Source organism: Monomorium pharaonis, unplaced genomic scaffold, assembly GCF_013373865.1.
Source record: "Monomorium pharaonis isolate MP-MQ-018 unplaced genomic scaffold, ASM1337386v2 scaffold_293, whole genome shotgun sequence".
Taxonomy (NCBI): domain Eukaryota; kingdom Metazoa; phylum Arthropoda; class Insecta; order Hymenoptera; family Formicidae; genus Monomorium; species Monomorium pharaonis.
In genome coordinates this window covers 1-20345 of record NW_023415575.1, presented here as the reverse complement: position 1 = coordinate 20345, position 20345 = coordinate 1, and the positions used below count along the sequence as shown (strand labels likewise).

At 33.9% G+C, this 20345-nt stretch overlaps 1 protein-coding gene across 1 annotated transcript; it reads left to right on the top strand.

Moving 5' to 3' along the window:
• Window positions 1-395: 395 nt before the first annotated feature.
• Window positions 396-10003, top strand: LOC118648214. Its single transcript, XM_036294535.1, has 2 exons — window positions 396-1260; window positions 9578-10003. Exons 1-2 carry the CDS (start codon window positions 424-426, stop codon window positions 9911-9913), a joined length of 1173 nt encoding a protein of 390 aa, XP_036150428.1. The 5' UTR covers window positions 396-423; the 3' UTR covers window positions 9914-10003.
• Window positions 10004-20345: the final 10342 nt, after the last annotated feature.

The window sequence follows — 20345 nt, the reverse complement described above, 5'->3', positions numbered from 1 at the left end:
CAGAAAATGTTAACCAAAACGCTTGGGAACCCCGACCCGTAATGATAAACCTCGACAAACACAGTCGTCCGCCTACTGTTCAGATAAAAATTTGTGAATCAACTTCTCCTATAACTTTCGCGTTAGATACAGGTTATGAAATAAATTTAATTAAAGAAAATTTTGTGCCCAAAAATAAAACAATCAATTACGACAACATATTAGAATTAAATGGTATTTACGATTATCCAACTTACACTCTAGGAGAAATTAATTTACTTCTTTACGGAAAGGAAATAACTTTTCACATTGTAACTAACGACTTTCCGATCTTACAACCAAGTATATTAGGCAATGATTTTTTTTATCAAACTTCCGCAAGAATAAATTATGCAAAAGACATTTAGACGTTTTGGAATTAATCTACCCTTCTTTTCACCTGAAATGATTATAGTAGCACCGCGATTAAAATCACCATTTTATATTAGAGTAGAGAACCCTGAAATAAGAATCGGGGATATACCTAGATTAAAAATAGCGCATGGAATTTATGCGATAGAAACTCTAGCGGAAGTTAGCTCAGGAAAGGCGTATATAGATGTTGTAAGTAACTTGGACGAAGAAATAGAAGTCCAGGTACCAACCCTACGTCTTAGATCTTTCTCAATTGTTGATCAAGAAGTCTCTAATAAAATTAATGAGGAAGAAATAAAAGAAAATATTAACAATAAAGATAAAACGAACAACAATTGTAACGTAAATTTGAAAAACGATGAAGACAAAATTATAAATGAAAATAAAAACATAATAGAAGAAGAGAATAAAACAATAAATAAAGAAATTCAGATGTTAAATAAAAAAGAAGGGATAATTGAAAACAAATCCAAAGACGAAATTGAAATTAAAGAAAAAGATAAACATACACTAACACAAAAAAATAAAAATTTGAAGGAAAAATCTATTCTAGAACAAAAATCAGGCTCCTATGCCTCTCCCGAAGTTCTAGATTCCCGAATTGGAGGGGGAAATTACCAAACCCCTCGTGAATTAAGTAGTGATCCAAAAGTCCTTGGAAATGAGGATTTCCATATCTCTCCTGGATTGCCCAGAGATCCAAGAATTCTTGAGGAGGGAAGTTACCAAACCTCTCTTGAATTGACCAGAGATCCAAAAATCCATGAGGGAGGAGATTTTCAAACATTCCTCGGGCTGCCCAGGGATCCAGAAATCCTTGGAGGGGGAAGTTACCAAACCTCTCCTGTTTTAATTGATGATCCAGAAATCCTTGGAGGGGGAAGTTACCAAACCCCTCGTAAATCAATAAATAATTCTGAAATCTTAAAGGGAAAGGAATATCAAATCCCCCTTAAAAATTATGATACAATAAAGGAAGATCTCCAAAATTCTATAATGTATTCTTCAGTCGATTGCAAGGAGGGAAGCAACCAAACCTCACTATGTAACACGACACGATTTTTCTTAAAGGAATCAAAAACAAAGAGCTCCTTAGTTTATCTAAAAAAATTAAAATTCCCAAGAATTGGAATAAATATAAAAAATAATATAATAAAAATAACATTTCTCATATTGCTATCAAAGAGCCTATAAGAAGAACTAAGTTTTATAATGCAAGAAAATTATATGATTCCAAGAAGAAAAATAAACCACTTTTAAAAATCCTTGTATCAATGCAAGTCCAATCACAGAAGATAATAGAAAAATTCATGCGAAGAAGAAAATCGAAACATAAAGAAGAAATAAACGGCAATGAAATTAATGACGATGAAATTCTTAACTTTAATGATCCGGAAAATGCGAAATTAATTTCCACGATACTGAAGGACTCCAATGAAAAGGACGAAGGCTACGAAGACTTCAACTTCTCTGATGAAAAAATGGAAGATTCATTATCTAACGATGTATCTGTTAAGAACTCTAACCAAATGTTATCTACATACGAGGAAATGTATCAACCGCTAAAATTACAAATTAAAGAGAAGATCTCAGTCCATGAGTCTCTTAAATCTAACAAAATACAATTTCAAGACCGAAGAAATTATAAATTTATTACTATTTTATACTACATTATTAGTATGATTACTACATTGTTATACGTTTATCATTACATTTGTCAACATTTGTCAAAATTATTCAAGAGCTTGAAGAAATATAAATACGAACCTGAGGAAATCGAGGACAGAAATGATCCCCCGGACAAAGGATACCTTACCTACGATGAAGACATAAAAGACAAGAAACAACTAGATTCGCAAGAACAAAAAATTAAAATTGAAGATAGAAATGATCCTCCAGACAAAATAAATGATATTAAGGATGATGGAAGAACACGCGACAAGGACGAAGAACTAAAAAAGGATAAACAAAACCAAATTCTAAGCAAGTTACGAATAAATCCTCCACTAGTAATATACAACTATTTAAAAATATTACAATCAATATCCACAATCTGTTAATATTATAAAAAATAATATACGCACTTCAACTATATCGACGAGAAATCTTTAGATCCCAGCCTATGGAAAAAAAAACAACAAGATTCTAATTCCAAGTTTTCTTACATTAAATAAACTAAAAATAAAATTTAAAAAATTGTACAGCCTACTCATCAGCAAGAGATAACAAAAGGCTACAAATTGACAATATTTGGAATCCTTAAAAAGCCTCTAAAACCATGAAAATATTTTGCAAAATAATAAGTTATATTACCTCACTTTCAAATCACATGCTGCGACATGTATCTCTATCCATTTAATGGATCCTTGAATCACATGCTACGTCATGTAGGAAAATTTATACACTACATCCTTCTTCATCATTTCTAAACAATTATCCCGCCACACAAAAAGGAACCCGAGAAGAATAGATACGAATCCTTAGGAAAAAGGGGACAATAAATGCAACAATAATCTAAGCTCAAGCATCATGGCGAGAGCGAAGACAAACAAATAATTATTGGCTGGAATCAAGATAAAAGACATCCAGCACATCACAAAGGATAGCAGCATATGAAATATAAATTTATAGTAGATAAGGAATAGATAATTGTAAAATTCTTTAATAATGTCAATTGTTAGTTTTATTCTTATAATACCTTTATTTTCGCGACAAAAATAACATATAATTTTAGCTTATAATTGAAAGAATAACAAATAGAATAATAATTACGAAACCAAGATTGAATAATAAAAAAAATATATATAGATAAAAAAAAAAACTAAGAATCTTTAATATTTTTTTAAATTTAAAAATATTCCTAAAATTTGTAAAAGAAAAATAATTGTGTTAAAGAATCAATATATTCAAAGGTTTTAACTAAGCTACAAGCTTTAACTCAATATTCAATCTTGTTTATAAGCCTAATAAAATCTTAGTTTGATAAGATTCTATAATCTAAGTAATCGTTATTATTGCGTCAAAACAAAATATTCCGTTTAGAAATTTCGCGTGACAAGTCGAATGAATGATATACAATAATTGTCCACGCTGCAATTGCGTCTTTTCTTCATATATAAACCAAGTTAAATTATAAAACGAAGTAGAAAAATAACCAAGAAATATAATATAACTTAAGCGAATCAGACATTAATGAATATTGGAATTCATATTTAAGATACCTTTTCTCTCTATCAATATTTTCATCGACATTAAAGTTACATATATTAATAATTTTATATCTTCATTGTTTTATACTAAACATTAATTTAAGGTTCAAATTTATATTGCATATTTGAATAAGATATAATGTTACGAAAACTTGTTACATAACATTGTTCCATATTGCCAAAATAAGGCAATTTTAGAATTTAAATGTTACTATAAGACAAATTAATCATAGTGTTTCAGAAGTTTTTCTTTTCTATTAAGAGGAGATATATGAATATAATATAATAAATGCTTAGATAAAAGAATAAATTAAAATAAAATTATTTGAATAATAACAATTTAAATAGATCACCTGAGTGTCAAAAAAACAAATCCGGCAAAATGCCGCTTTACTCTTACAAATTTTAAGCGAAGAAATGAAACCTCGCTAATTGATTATTTGATCCAATTCCGGCACTTGATGCCGTTCAGATGTGTTGCTCTGTTTGAGAACTCATCTTCTGCAAAATCATAACTACTCTAACCCTGCGCGAAGATATCGGCAGGATGAATTGATTATTTGTCGCCCTCCTGAAATTAATATAAAAGAATTTTATTTGATGCAATATAAAAAGTATAACAGTGATAAAATTGGCGACACACCTATATCAACAAATGTTGATATGCCTGTGGAATGCGATGCACAGGATCGAGAAATACTCAATTGTCTCTGGACAAAATCCGTTCTTAATGAAAAAAAAAAAACCAAGGAAAAAAGGGGGAGAATAGAAAAACCTAGTTGACACTCACGTGATTCTAAAATATTTTTAGAAAAAAACAAGAAAAAAAAACATAACGGTAATAATAATTTTAGAAAAAAAAGGGAAAGCTTCGAAATATATTAATACAAATTTTTTTTAATTAAGAAAATTTATAAATTAAAAGCGCGTATACATGCGTAAAACAACTTATTAAGTGAATTATAATCATTATCTACTGCGTAAAAATGTGCGTACATACGAATAATCTGATTTAGAAATTAAAATAAAACATACACGTGTAAAGAAAGACGAAAGAGCAAGAAAGGATTTTAAAGATTGCCTTTTCCTTCCTCTTTCTAAGAGACAAGCGTTGATATAAATAATACCTAAACGAATAAGGAAAGATAGGATATTATGCGATACAAATAAATATAATAATCCATGAAAAAGAGAAATCGTTGCTCAGCCTATTAAATTCTGCAAATGTTGTGTTCATACGCCCCCAACATTTGTCTAAGGCGGGGAGTGTTACGTCCGGCAGACTCCACGATTTCCCTTCGTCAGAGGAACAAATAATTTTACAAAAGAAATTCCGTTTCAACGGTCTCCGATAATTTTTATGTGTCTAGGATTAGTCTGTTAGAAACGTAATAACAAACATAGATGGACGAAACGACCAAGTAGATAATTCCGACTCCTTTGAATATTGAGTCAACAAATAATAAATTCTGAAGATAGAAATTCAAAAAACAACCATGGGATCTAAGCAAAGTTTCACGTTTGCTCACAAAAAATGAGCAATAAAGTATCTAAACATAAGCAAAAAATAAATAACCGTTTCCTCCATCTGCAACCCATACCGTAGCGCGTCTAGCACAATAGAAAAAATTATTTATCTCTTAAACCCAAAGGGAAGATAACCTACGCGATAGGTCGGATCCCTTCGATAAAATTGAAAGAATGTGGGAGGAAACAGAGAAACTTTCGACAGATTACTTAACGTATGATTGGGCAAAAAGGAAAAACTATTTCTCCAATAAGAAAACTTAGAATTCACCCACCACACAATCCTGAAAAAGAATCCTACCAATTAGAATATTTGAACCACCTATCTCTGGATCCTCCCCTTGTAAGACTCTATATATATATAATACCAAATCTTGAAGGGAGTCAGTTGTTTTTTTATACCAGTTAGTAATAGTAGGCAATAGTAGTCAGTAATGAAAGTACCAGTAATAAGAGTTTAGCAGTCAGTAATAGATAGTCAGTAATAGTAATGGAGAGTAAAGTTTTAGAGTTACAGTTTTAGAGTTAGTTAGTTAGTTAGTAATCATGTAGAATCAGTGCGCAAGTAGACTTTAGTGCCGTTCCATCCGGACAAGAAATCTATTCGATTCCGACAAATTTGCTCGAGAACCAACAATGAGTAAGTCCCACAATCATAATTTCTTTGGTTTTTACGTTACTCATGGTAACATCTCCCTTCCATTTTAATTCTTTAAGACACCCTCCTATTATTTATAAATAATTCTCTCTTAGAGTTTTTCGTCCCCCTTCTTTATTCGGTTTGCGGATGCGAGCCCGGCAGCTCGAGAGTCCGACCGGTCGTTCCGGTGCGCGGATTCAGAGACGGTCATTCGAGAGTCCGACCGGCCGTTCCGGTGCGCGGATTCAGAGGCTGTTGCTCGAGAATCCGACCGGACCGTTCCGGTGCGCGGATTCAGAGGCTGTTGCTCGAGAGTCCGACCGGGCGTTCCGGTATGCGAATTCCGCCCTTAGTGTTCGAGAGTCCAAACAACAATTCACGGTTTTAATTTTCAAGAGTCTGCACTTTCCTAACCTTCTCTCTCCGAATTACTTAAGATATAATGTAACTCACAAACAAAAAGCTGCCCATTAGTTTTACACTTCCGAAATTTATATTAATAACCTTTGTGTTTTTTTTTATTTTATTAATAACCCTTTGTTAAACTTTTAAAACTTTTGTAAACTCAATCGAAAATCTATTTTTATAACCCTTTGCGTATTTTTAAACATTGTAAACTCTTGCGAAATTTATTTAGAACCATTCTTATAATTTAATCTTTATAAATTCATAGCCAACAAATTATGTTAAATCACGACTTCAGCGCTTATTTGTATTCTTTATATTTTCATTTTATTTGTTATTAGAATAAATACTTTTGTTAATTTTATGTGAAACTTTATCATTTATTTTAATTAACAACGATCTCGTCTATCCCGAACAAAGACTGCACCTGGTCTGATCCCGAGTTAAAGCGATTCAATTCGTTGACTCGAAACTTGGACCGACGAACGTACGACTCGAAACGGGTTATAGCGGGCCTATCGGCACGTTGACCTATATTTTTGAGTCATAAAAAGTGCGTTCGACCCGAGGCACATACCCTCCTTAAACTGTGTGCCTACGGGAATTCTACACGTTTTGTTACGTTCTTCCCTGCCTTACCTGTTCTCCCTGAGATATCCTTCCTACCGAATAAAGAGTAAAATCCCATAAGGCTGGACGTAACAGAACAATTAAAATTTTTGGGGGCTCGTCCGGGATAAATAGGTGTTGTCTTTGAGAAGGAATAAGATGAGGTCAATTTGAAATAATGCTGAAGTCGATAATTTATATAAAATCACTTTAGAAAATTAAACCCAGACAATATCCAACTATATAGCTTTCGTTCCTAATAAATAATTCCCTGAATTAATTATTTTCTTTTTTCAGTAGACAAAATTGCATGTGAAAATTGCATTAAACTGAATTTTTATTAATATGTATATTTTCGACAACCTTGAAAGAGTAATGATTCAGTCAGTGCATGAAACTAGATATATTTATGAGCGTAAACAAATTAAAATAATATCGAATTCAAATTTTTTGCTATATTGTAATTCATTGTGATGGCCATTCCTTTATTTATCGGCCAAAATATATAATCAAATTTTACCGGAAAAAGGGGTAAAATCTATCCCGGCTGTAGAGGTCAAATTTTAATTTACACAAAATTAGTAGAACAAAAGAATTATAAGCAAAGTGCGTGTTATCCAAAATGAAAATTTCGATAACTCGCCCAAATAACAAAATATTTAGAGCTAAATAACGGTTTATCTAAAAACTTTTACAAAGAAAACTAGGTTGCATTTATAAAAAAAAAAACATTATCTTCGTAAATCGAGTAAAAATCACGCAAACAGTAAAACTATCATATAAAATTTCAAAAATGTTCTTTTCCTCAAAATATTAAAACGTCGTGAATGAATGTTTTATTAAAAAATTAAAGTTAAAAATTAAACCAGAAATAAAAAAATTTTAGACGCTTGAATAACCATAGCCGATATCTCGTAAATAGAAAGAGAGCTTCGCACAATGGCATATTTACGACCAGGACAGAATGATATTTCAGGTAGAAATCAAAGTATTAACCGGTTATGGGAAAATTGCCAGTTCTGTTATAAGAAGGGGCATTTAGCCTCTAATTGTAGAACGCAAATCCAATGTCAAATTTGTAAAATCCACGGGCATGCAGCCGACAAGTGTTACTTCCGCGATGCTCAATCTCAACAACCCGTTAATGTAGTACAAGAAAATTACGTCATTTGCCAGTTATGTTCTAAACCCGGTCACCATGCTAAATTTTGTAAAATTTATAAAACTAATGAACAAAATAAGCCTTACGTAATCTGTCAATGGTGTGATAAACCGGGTCACACGGCTAATAATTGTTGGAAAAAGCAAAATAAACAGTATAACATAAATAAAAAATCAAAAATTGCATGCCAAATTTGTTATAACTTTGGGCATATAGCTAAAGATTGTCGATCTAAATTAGAGCAAACCGCAGTATCTGTAGATTCATTATTCTGTCACTATTGTAAAAAACGAGGGCATCTTCTTAAGAAATGTAAACTACGTATCACAAGTAATAATTATATGAATGAGCCGGAAAACTCCGATGGCTTCTTCGAAGTCAGGTATACAATTGGAGACCGAACGAGTTCCACATCCATGGGCGTCACAGAAAATGTTAACCAAAACGCTTGGGAACCCCGACCCGTAATGATAAACCTCGACAAACACAGTCGTCCGCCTACTGTTCAGATAAAAATTTGTGAATCAACTTCTCCTATAACTTTCGCGTTAGATACAGGTTATGAAATAAATTTAATTAAAGAAAATTTTGTGCCCAAAAATAAAACAATCAATTACGACAACATATTAGAATTAAATGGTATTTACGATTATCCAACTTACACTCTAGGAGAAATTAATTTACTTCTTTACGGAAAGGAAATAACTTTTCACATTGTAACTAACGACTTTCCGATCTTACAACCAAGTATATTAGGCAATGATTTTTTTTATCAAACTTCCGCAAGAATAAATTATGCAAAAAGACATTTAGACGTTTTTGGAATTAATCTACCCTTCTTTTCACCTGAAATGATTATAGTAGCACCGCGATTAAAATCACCATTTTATATTAGAGTAGAGAACCCTGAAATAAGAATCGGGGATATACCTAGATTAAAAATAGCGCATGGAATTTATGCGATAGAAACTCTAGCGGAAGTTAGCTCAGGAAAGGCGTATATAGATGTTGTAAGTAACTTGGACGAAGAAATAGAAGTCCAGGTACCAACCCTACGTCTTAGATCTTTCTCAATTGTTGATCAAGAAGTCTCTAATAAAATTAATGAGGAAGAAATAAAAGAAAATATTAACAATAAAGATAAAACGAACAACAATTGTAACGTAAATTTGAAAAACGATGAAGACAAAATTATAAATGAAAATAAAAACATAATAGAAGAAGAGAATAAAACAATAAATAAAGAAATTCAGATGTTAATAAAAAGAAGGGATAATTGAAAACAAATCCAAAGACGAAATTGAAATTAAAGAAAAAGATAAACATACACTAACACAAAAAAATAAAAATTTGAAGGAAAAATCTATTCTAGAACAAAAATCAGGCTCCTATGCCTCTCCCGAAGTTCTAGATTCCCGAATTGGAGGGGGAAATTACCAAACCCCTCGTGAATTAAGTAGTGATCCAAAAGTCCTTGGAAATGAGGATTTCCATATCTCTCCTGGATTGCCCAGAGATCCAAGAATTCTTGAGGAGGGAAGTTACCAAACCTCTCTTGAATTGACCAGAGATCCAAAAATCCATGAGGGAGGAGATTTTCAAACATTCCTCGGGCTGCCCAGGGATCCAGAAATCCTTGGAGGGGGAAGTTACCAAACCTCTCCTGTTTTAATTGATGATCCAGAAATCCTTGGAGGGGGAAGTTACCAAACCCCTCGTAAATCAATAAATAATTCTGAAATCTTAAAGGGAAAGGAATATCAAATCCCCCTTAAAAATTATGATACAATAAAGGAAGATCTCCAAAATTCTATAATGTATTCTTCAGTCGATTGCAAGGAGGGAAGCAACCAAACCTCACTATGTAACACGACACGATTTTTCTTAAAGGAAGTCAAAAACAAAGAGCTCCTTAGTTTATCTAAAAAAATTAAAATTCCCAAGAATTGGAATAAATATAAAAAATAAATATAATAAAAATAACATTTCTCATATTGCTATCAAAGAGCCTATAAAAAGAACTAAGTTTTATAATGCAAGAAAATTATATGATTCCAAGAAGAAAAATAAACCACTTTTAAAAATCCTTGTATCAATGCAAGTCCAATCACAGAAGATAATAGAAAAATTCATGCGAAGAAGAAAATCGAAACATAAAGAAGAAATAAACGGCAATGAAATTAATGACGATGAAATTCTTAACTTTAATGATCCGGAAAATGCGAAATTAATTTCCACGATACTGAAGGACTCCAATGAAAAGGACGAAGGCTACGAAGACTTCAACTTCTCTGATGAAAAAATGGAAGATTCATTATCTAACGATGTATCTGTTAAGAACTCTAACCAAATGTTATCTACATACGAGGAAATGTATCAACCGCTAAAATTACAAATTAAAGAGAAGATCTCAGTCCATGAGTCTCTTAAATCTAACAAAATACAATTTCAAGACCGAAGAAATTATAAATTTATTACTATTTTATACTACATTATTAGTATGATTACTACATTGTTATACGTTTATCATTACATTTGTCAACATTTGTCAAAATTATTCAAGAGCTTGAAGAAATATAAATACGAACCTGAGGAAATCGAGGACAGAAATGATCCCCCGGACAAAGGATACCTTACCTACGATGAAGACATAAAAGACAAGAAACAACTAGATTTCGCAAGAACAAAAAATTAAAATTGAAGATAGAAATGATCCTCCAGACAAAATAAATGATATCAAGGATGATGGAAGAACACGCGACAAGGACGAAGAACTAAAAAAGGATGAACAAAACCAAATTCTAAGCAAGTTACGAATAAATCCTCCACTAGTAATATACAACTATTTAAAAATATTACAATCAATATCCACAATCTGTTAATATTATAAAAAATAATATACGCACTTCAACTATATCGACGAGAAATCTTTAGATCCCAGCCTATGAAAAAAAAAAACAACAAGATTCTAATTCTAAGTTTTCTTACATTGAATAAACTAAAAATAAAATTTAAAAAATTATACAGCCTACTCATCAGCAAGAGATAACAAAAGGCTACAAATTGACAATATTTGGAATCCTTAAAAAGCCTCTAAAACCATGAAAATATTTTGCAAAATAATAAGTTATATTACCTCACTTTCAAATCACATGCTGCGACATGTATCTCTATCCATTTAATGGATCCTTGAATCACATGCTACGTCATGTAGGAAAATTTATACACTACATCCTTCTTCATCATTTCTAAACAATTATCCCGCCACACAAAAAGGAACCCGAGAAGAATAGATACGAATCCTTAGGAAAAAGGGGACAATAAATGCAACAATAATCTAAGCTCAAGCATCATGGCGAGAGCGAAGACAAACAAATAATTATTGGCTGGAATCAAGATAAAAGACATCCAGCACATCACAAAGGATAGCAGCATATGAAATATAAATTTATAGTAGATAAGGAATAGATAATTGTAAAATTCTTTAATAATGTCAATTGTTAGTTTTATTCTTATAATACCTTTATTTTCGCGACAAAAATAACATATAATTTTAGCTTATAATTGAAAGAATAACAAATAGAATAATAATTACGTAACCAAGATTGAATAATAAAAAAAATATATATAGATAAAAAAAAAACTAAGAATCTTTAATATTTTTTTTAAATTTAAAAATATTCCTAAAATTTGTAAAAGAAAAATAATTGTGTTAAAAGAATCAATATATTCAAAGGTTTTAACTAAGCTACAAGCTTTAACTCAATATTCAATCTTGTTTATAAGCCTAATAAAATCTTAGTTTGATAAGATTCTATAATCTAAGTAATCGTTATTATTGCGTCAAAACAAAATATTCCGTTTAGAAATTTCGCGTGACAAGTCGAATGAATGATATACAATAATTGTCCACGCTGCAATTGCGTCTTTTCTTCATATATAAACCAAGTTAAATTATAAAACGAAGTAGAAAAATAACCAAGAAATATAATATAACTTAAGCGAATCAGACATTAATGAATATTGGAATTCATATTTAAGATACCTTTTCTCTCTATCAATATTTTCATCGACATTAAAGTTACATATATTAATAATTTTATATCTTCATTGTTTTATACTAAACATTAATTTAAGGTTCAAATTTATATTGCATATTTGAATAAGATATAATGTTACGAAAACTTGTTACATAACATTGTTCCATATTGCCAAAATAAGGCAATTTTAGAATTTAAATGTTACTATAAGACAAATTAATCATAGTGTTTCAGAAGTTTTCCTTTTCTATTAAGAGGAGATATATGAATATAATATAATAAATGCTTAGATAAAAGAATAAATTAAAATAAAATTATTTGAATAATAACAATTTAAATAGATCACCTGAGTGTCAAAAAACAAATCCGGCAAAATGCCGCTTTACTCTTACAAATTTTAAGCGAAGAATGAAACCTCGCTAATTGATTATTTGATCCAATTCCGGCACTTGATGCCGTTCAGATGTGTTGCTCTGTTTGAGAACTCATCTTCTGCAAAATCATAACTACTCTAACCCTGCGCGAAGATATCGGCAGGATGAATTGATTATTTGTCGCCCTCCTGAAATTAATATAAAAGAATTTTATTTGATGCAATATAAAAAGGTATAACAGTGGTAAAATTGGCGACACACCTATATCAACAAATGTTGATATGCCTGTGGAATGCGATGCACAGGATCGAGAAATACTCAATTGTCTCTGGACAAAATCCGTTCTTAATGAAAAAAAAAAAACCAAGGAAAAAGGGAGAATAGAAAAACCTAGTTGACACTCACGTGATTCTAAAATATTTTTAGAAAAAAACAAGAGAAAAAAAACATAACGGTAATAATAATTTTAGAAAAAAAAGGGAAAGCTTCGAAATATATTTAATACAAATTTTTTTTAATTAAGAAAATTTATAAATTAAAAGCGCGTATACATGCGTAAAACAACTTATTAAGTGAATTATAATCATTATCTACTGCGTAAAAATGTGCGTACATACGAATAATCTAATTTAGAAATTAAAATAAAACATACACGTGTAAAGGAAGACGAAAGAGCAAGAAAGGATTTTAAAGATTGCCTTTTCCTTCCTCTTTCTTAAGAGACAAGCGTTGATATAAATAAATACCTAAACGAATAAGGAAAGATAGGATATTAATGCGATACAAAATAAATATAATAATCCATGAAAAAGAGAAATCGTTGCTCAGCCTATTAAATTCTGCAAATGTTGTGTTCATACGCCCCCAACATTTGTCTAAGGCGGGGAGTGTTACGTCCGGCAGACTCCACGATTTCCCTTCGTCAGAGGAACAAATAATTTTACAGAAGAAATTCCGTTTCAACGGTCTCCGATAATTTTTATGTGTCTAGGATTAGTCTGTTAGAAACGTAATAACAAACATAGATGGACGAAACGACCAAGTAGATAATTCCGACTCCTTTGAATATTGAGTCAACAAATAATAAATTCTGAAGATAGAAATTCAAAAAACAACCATGGGATCTAAGCAAAGTTTCACGTTTGCTCACAGAAAAATGAGCAATAAAGTATCTAAACATAAGCAAAAAATAAATAACCGTTTCCTCCATCTGCAACCCATACCGTAGCGCGTCTAGCACAATAGAAAAAATTATTTATCTCTTAAACCCAAAGGGAAGATAACCTACGCGATAGGTCGGATCCCTTCGATAAAATTGAAAGAATGTGGGAGGAAACAGAGAAACTTTCGACAGATTACTTAACGTATGATTGGGCAAAAAGGAAAAACTATTTCTCCAATAAGAAAACTTAGAATTCACCCACCACACAATCCTGAAAAAGAATCCTACCAATTAGAATATTTGAACCACCTATCTCTGGATCCTCCCCTTGTAAGACTCTATATATATATAATACCAAATCTTGAAGGGAGTCAGTTGTTTTTTTTTATACCAGTTAGTAATAGTAGGCAATAGTAGTCAGTAATGAAAGTACCAGTAATAAGAGTTTAGCAGTCAGTAATAGATAGTCAGTAATAGTAATGGAGAGTAAAGTTTTAGAGTTACAGTTTTAGAGTTAGTTAGCTAGTTAGTAATCATGTAGAATCAGTGCGCAAGTAGACTTTAGTGCCGTTCCATCCGGACAAGAAATCTATTCGATTCCGACAAATTTGCTCGAGAACCAACAATGAGTAAGTCCCACAATCATAATTTCTTTGGTTTTTACGTTACTCATGGTAACATCTCCCTTCCATTTTAATTCTTTAAGACACCTTCCTATTATTTATAAATAATTCTCTCTTAGAGTTTTCGTCCCCCTTCTTTACTTCGGTTTGCGGATGCGAGCCCGGCAGCTCGAGAGTCCGACCGGTCGTTCCGGTGCGCGGATTCAGAGACGGTCATTCGAGAGTCCGACCGGCCGTTCCGGTGCGCGGATTCAGAGGCTGTTGCTCGAGAATCCGACCGGACGTTCCGGTGCGCGGATTCAGAGGCTGTTGCTCGAGAGTCCGACCGGGCGTTCCGGTATGCGAATTCCGCCCTTAGTGTTCGAGAGTCCAAACAACAATTCACGGTTTTAATTTTCAAGAGTCTGCACTTTCCTAACCTTCTCTCTCCGAATTACTTAAGATATAATGTAACTCACAAACAAAAAGCTGCCCATTAGTTTTACACTTCCGAAATTTATATTAATAACCTTTGTGTTTTTTTTTATTTTATTAATAACCCTTTGTTAAACTTTTAAAACTTTTGTAAACTCAATCGAAAATCTATTTTTATAACCCTTTGCGTATTTTTAAACATTGTAAACTCTTGCGAAATTTATTTAGAACCATTCTTATAATTTAATCTTTATAAATTCATAGCCAACAAATTATGTTAAATCACGACTTCAGCGCTTATTTGTATTTCTTTATATTTTCATTTTTATTTGTTATTAGAATAAATACTTTTGTTAATTTTATGTGAAACTTTATCATTTATTTTAATTAACAACGATCTCGTCTATCCCGAACAAAGACTGCACCTGGTCTGATCCCGAGTTAAAGCGATTCAATTCGTTGACTCGAAACTTGGACCGACGAACGTACGACTCGAAACGGGTTATAGCGGGCCTATCGGCACGTTGACCTATATTTTTGAGTCATAAAAAGTGCGTTCGACCCGAGGCACATACCCTCCTTAAACTGTGTGCCTACGGGAATTCTACACGTTTTGTTACGTTCTTCCCTGCCTTACCTGTTCTCCCTGAGATATCCTTCCTACCGAATAAAGAGTAAAATCCCATAAGGCTGGACGTAACACATCACTGAACGTGTAAATTTAATTTATAAATTGGTTTTTTTAACAAAATTACATAGCTCGAACAATTATATGAGAAAAATATAAATATAAAAAAAGTTTAACTGAAATTGAAAATATTAGACATAGAAAGTTTGAAAAAAAAATTTATAACTGTATGACTCAATATTGATAAATCAACTCGACTATTTAAATGGGTATCAACTTTTCTCAACACCACGCTTCGCAACGAGGATTATTCTTTCCGAGAGAATAAACGAAAAAAGATTTCCATCAACTCTAAAGTGGCTTAAGGCACTTATTTATGCCACGCGAAACGGAATGGACGGAGATACATCATGGGACTTCCTGAACCAATGTCGCGAAACATTTGTCACGACGTTCCACTTGCTCCAAGGATCAATCTGCGAGCTCTCCGGCTGCTTGCACGAGCGGAGATGTCTCATTTGCACCGAGAAATCGCGTCTTTCCCTTACTGCCGTCCGCAGTCCTCCCTATATCGCGTTGTCACGGCTTGAGAGAAGGAGAGGAGGAAAGATCGAGGGAAAGAGGAGTAAGTAAGAACGCGCGACGTCATCAATCTTCGCGCGAAAAGACCCAGGACAAGTGAGACGTCGTTCCGGATCTCACAGATGCGACCTTGATTCTCTTCCGACATTCCCTAGAGGTACCGACGTAGATTAAGTCTGATCTCGCGAGTAATTTGTCCGAGTGTCTCCAATCCTCGGCCGGTCCTCGACATGCTGGATGCCTCGGAAGCAGACGAACACCTGTGGTCTCCCGTATTCAAAAGAAATCATGGTGGTTTGTTTTGTTGTACCGATTTACGTTTCAATCTTTTCTATGCTTTACTCGTATTGCATTATATTTATGTTTTCAACAGTAACTAATTTAAAAAATCCACAGTTTTTATTTGCATTTGAAGCTGACAAGAACTGAGAATAAAGCACAATATTTAAAAAGGTAACTTTATGTGCAATTGTATAATTTATAAAATAGTTTTCCAATTTAACAAATAAATTTTTGTTTCAGTAAAAACTACTTACATTAATACTTATAAAATGAGAATTCAACATTTCCTTATATATATATTTTTTTTTTAACTAATGCAAACAAGATGTAGACGCTTGTACGTATTTCACTTTAAGAAGCACAAAATGCTGAGAAGGGTTAAACAGTAACATAAAAACAACTAAATATTTATAAAATTACATGATTTAACTTTAGAAAGTAACAAAAATTTCAAATTATGTAAGTTCTTTTTCGAAGAAAAAAATTCTTCCCGCAGAGCATAAAATTAAAAATATCCAGGGTCATAATATTATTTGAAACCTTAAAATTTCACGACATCAAATGCGGAATACTATTTAAGTCGCTTGTTGCGAATGTTTACTCTTTCTGAACACAAAACTTATTTTTATTAGATCCAAGATGCATTTTAGTTATGAAAAATGCGATATTATATTAATGCAAAATTATATTCGGTTCGGTCGCGGCAATGAATAAATCCTATGCGCGAGCGAACGTACGGCAATGGCGAATTTTCAGAGATTGCTCGCGACCGAACGTATGCATGATCGGCCTGCCGGCACATATGCTCGTTCATACATACATATGTATGTATCTCGACGGGATGCGTGAAGAACATCACATACGTCACTCGGTTTTCCTGCGACGGTCAGGTCATACATATTCCGCGACCGAGAACGGATCGAACACTCACACCCTTCTGACGTTTCGATTGGTGTCGGATTTTATCTGCGTACACGGCACTCTCTAGAAGTTCATTGTCAAAAGCAACTGAACGATTTAACGTTTGATTAAAACTGTTATTAATAGTAACTGTTTTGCGCTCAAAAAGTTTTTCTTTATACGAGTAATATATAATTATTTCAACCAGCGTTTACGCGTAAAATATTATATAAATAATATATATCAAGTGTACGCGATGTAAACTATGTAAATTATATTTTACGTCTGTGTAACCAATAATAAATCACAATAAATCATTGAAGATTCTGATTTCGTCAGAACAAGCGAAACTTATATTTACATATCACACAAAACAATCTCAATTACTTTAATAGACTTATTTACTTTCTTTTATACTATGCTATTTAATTATATTTATATTGCTTATATTGTTTGCAGAAAAAGTTTCGTGTAAATAATATATAAATAATCCACGTGATATTTACGACACAATCCTGTTTTCAACATTTGTACTCTCGAAAAAATGTTTCAAAATTGCGTTTATTGTCAGTACAACTATTACAATTAGTTTTCTATCGGGTTTAAAATTTAATAGCATTTCAAACATAACTCTGTGTATGTGCTTTTTAAGCCAAATTTTGTACCTCAAATCATGGTGGTGTGAAACAGCCGTCTATAGATCGTAAATTCATAGAACATATTTCGCGAATGCATTTACACCCGAGCATATGTACAAGATATCAGATTTCGCTATCTCTTGATCCACTGATTGTCCATCGCCCCTAACAGCGCTGTCAGAAACGATCACGTTTGATCTTCGGGAGGCACCCTTGTCAACCTGATGTATCCCTCCTCGATTTTGTATCAATGTAACAGGTCTGTCATTTTTACGCGCAAGTATTGAACTCCAATGTCCAAGAAGACAGATAGAATTCATCTCTCAAGGAGAATGTATCATTTACATCTACATAGACAGATAATTTTCAGTTGACTTCCGATGCTCGCTTCGCAAAGAAAAAGTTTGCAAAATTCAACGAGTCCTCGAATGTCGCATTCTATTAGATTTTCCCTTTTTTTCACCGAGAAATCCATTTAGCGGTTTATCGTCTGCGGGAACAAGGACGGCCACCAGTTGGTGGCTGCTTAGTTTCCGAAGGTTTACGCGCAGCATCCCGGAGGCAGCGAGTGAGACGACGCTCGGTCACGGTGGATGCGCCAGGCTCTCCGGGAGATGCCGGGTATAAAACCTCTGGCCCGTTGCGACGGTCACGTTACGAAAGGTATGGCGGGCCGGAGGGGCTTTTGGAGTAGGGTTGAAATCCAGAGCATACCTTAGTTGTCCGCTCGTAAAGCAACCCCGTATGCCTGGGAGTGCGTGCCGGAGCTATCTCTTTCTCCGTTACGTTCCGTCTCGGCGATGCCGGATCTCTCTCTCGTCTCCTTCCCACTCGCTTTACGTCTACGTCTACGCGGAGTGTTTGTTAAACGAGGAGGAATATGCATGAGGTAGGAGAAGAGAGCTGGCGGCGAAGTTATGCTACGGTGATCTTAACGGTGGACACGACCTTAAACATGTATTTACGCCGCGCTGGAAATGCGATAATCAGAGAAAGAGAGAGAGAGAGAGAGAGAGAGAGAAAGAGAGAAACTGTCCAAAGACAGGAGCCAGCAACGGCTCGTGTACTCGTAAGCTTTACCACTTTAGAGCAAATCTCCAGGACACCCACGAAGCCGTGTGAACCCTCTCGCGACACTAGACTTTATACGAAAAAAGAAACATTTGTGGAACAGATTTCTTGATAATCAGCAGATTTTACACAACTCCTCATTTGCGATAATAATTATACGACGAAACATCTTTCATACATTGAAATACTGAATTATATCGACCCTTGGAACAATCAGGAATTAAATCTATTGGATCATCTCCTAATCTCTTCCTAGCAAATCGCATATAAATTAACTCGCATACAGATTTATCGTAATCTCAAAGCAATCTTTCGATGATATTCGAGATAAAAGAGGTCCGCATTCGACAGGTGAAGGCGTAACAACCGATCACGGTATCTCGATCGTAGATTGCGTGTTTCTGTCACATGGGGATGCAGTGGCACTGGATACCGCCTGCCGAAGAACTCGACAGCATATTCTCGTAAACATGCATCACGGGCGTACACGAGTATGCATATACGTAGGACATATGGTGGTTAGCACGGTGCTTGGACCCCCATGAAGCGAGAAGGGCCTCGCTGAGACTTCTGGGGGCTTTCACCCCCTCGCAGTACCCCGCGACCAGCCACCCCCTTCCCTCCGCTCAAGAGTCCTCATGAGTTTTCAATGAGATTAGCGGCCCATCTGTGCCGAGACCGACCCCATCGTCATCATCGACCATGGACAAAGCTAGTCAACCTGCTCACTGCCCGTGCGTTCTCCACGGGGTTCGCTACCGTTCTCTCCCTGTCTCTCCCGGCTATTCGGTGTGTACACCGTACATGCACTTGCCGCACAAACTCATCTCCGCGCTTTTGCCCGTCTCCATGTTGCGTGACGATTATAGAAAATACCAGGTTTTTAGCCACCCAGCATCATATGGTCGCATTTAAAGTCGTCATTGACCACATCTCTATTTGAACGTCTTTTAACTCTGATTAGAATTCTTTATTACATAGCGGATATTTAAAAAGCAAAAGTATTTTAAATTTCAAATTTAAAGTACCAATTTTAACTCTGACTTGTGCGTAGAGAAAACATTCTAAAAGCTCTTTACTTTTCTTTATTTAAACAATGCTTTAACAATTTTCAATCGACTTTTCCAGAGATTTTATTAAACGCCATTTATATAAACATATTCACAATCTTTCAGAGCATTCAATTTTCAATATTTTAAATTAATCTTTATAGTTAAATCGTATAATAGAACAGCCTATTTTAAACTAAATAAAAAAGTAAATCACTGTATTGCTGAATGTATTTCTGCAATATTGTCCGAATTTTTTTTATATTTCTATTCAAGACAAAAATATATAGCTAAAATGCATTCCGGTTGTAATGGCGAGCATTGAGTAAAGCCGCAAAGCAGACCGATTAAGGAGCGAAATGGTATCGATCCCGCGCAAGGGGGTACCAGGGGGGCTTCGGATCTGGTCCATGGTAGCCCATATGGAGCCTGCCCAGCGCATATGTTACGACAACGCCGCTAACGACCTGCCTTGGGCCTTCGTAATGCTAAACTGCGGTTCGATCCGCACCCCATGAAACTAAGTAACCATTCGATTGTCATTGGTAAATAGGTAATCATGGCAGCATCGAGTCTCCTTAGGATGCGCGGATTTCTGCTTTCTCGATCATAAAATGTCCCCGATTTAATCAATACC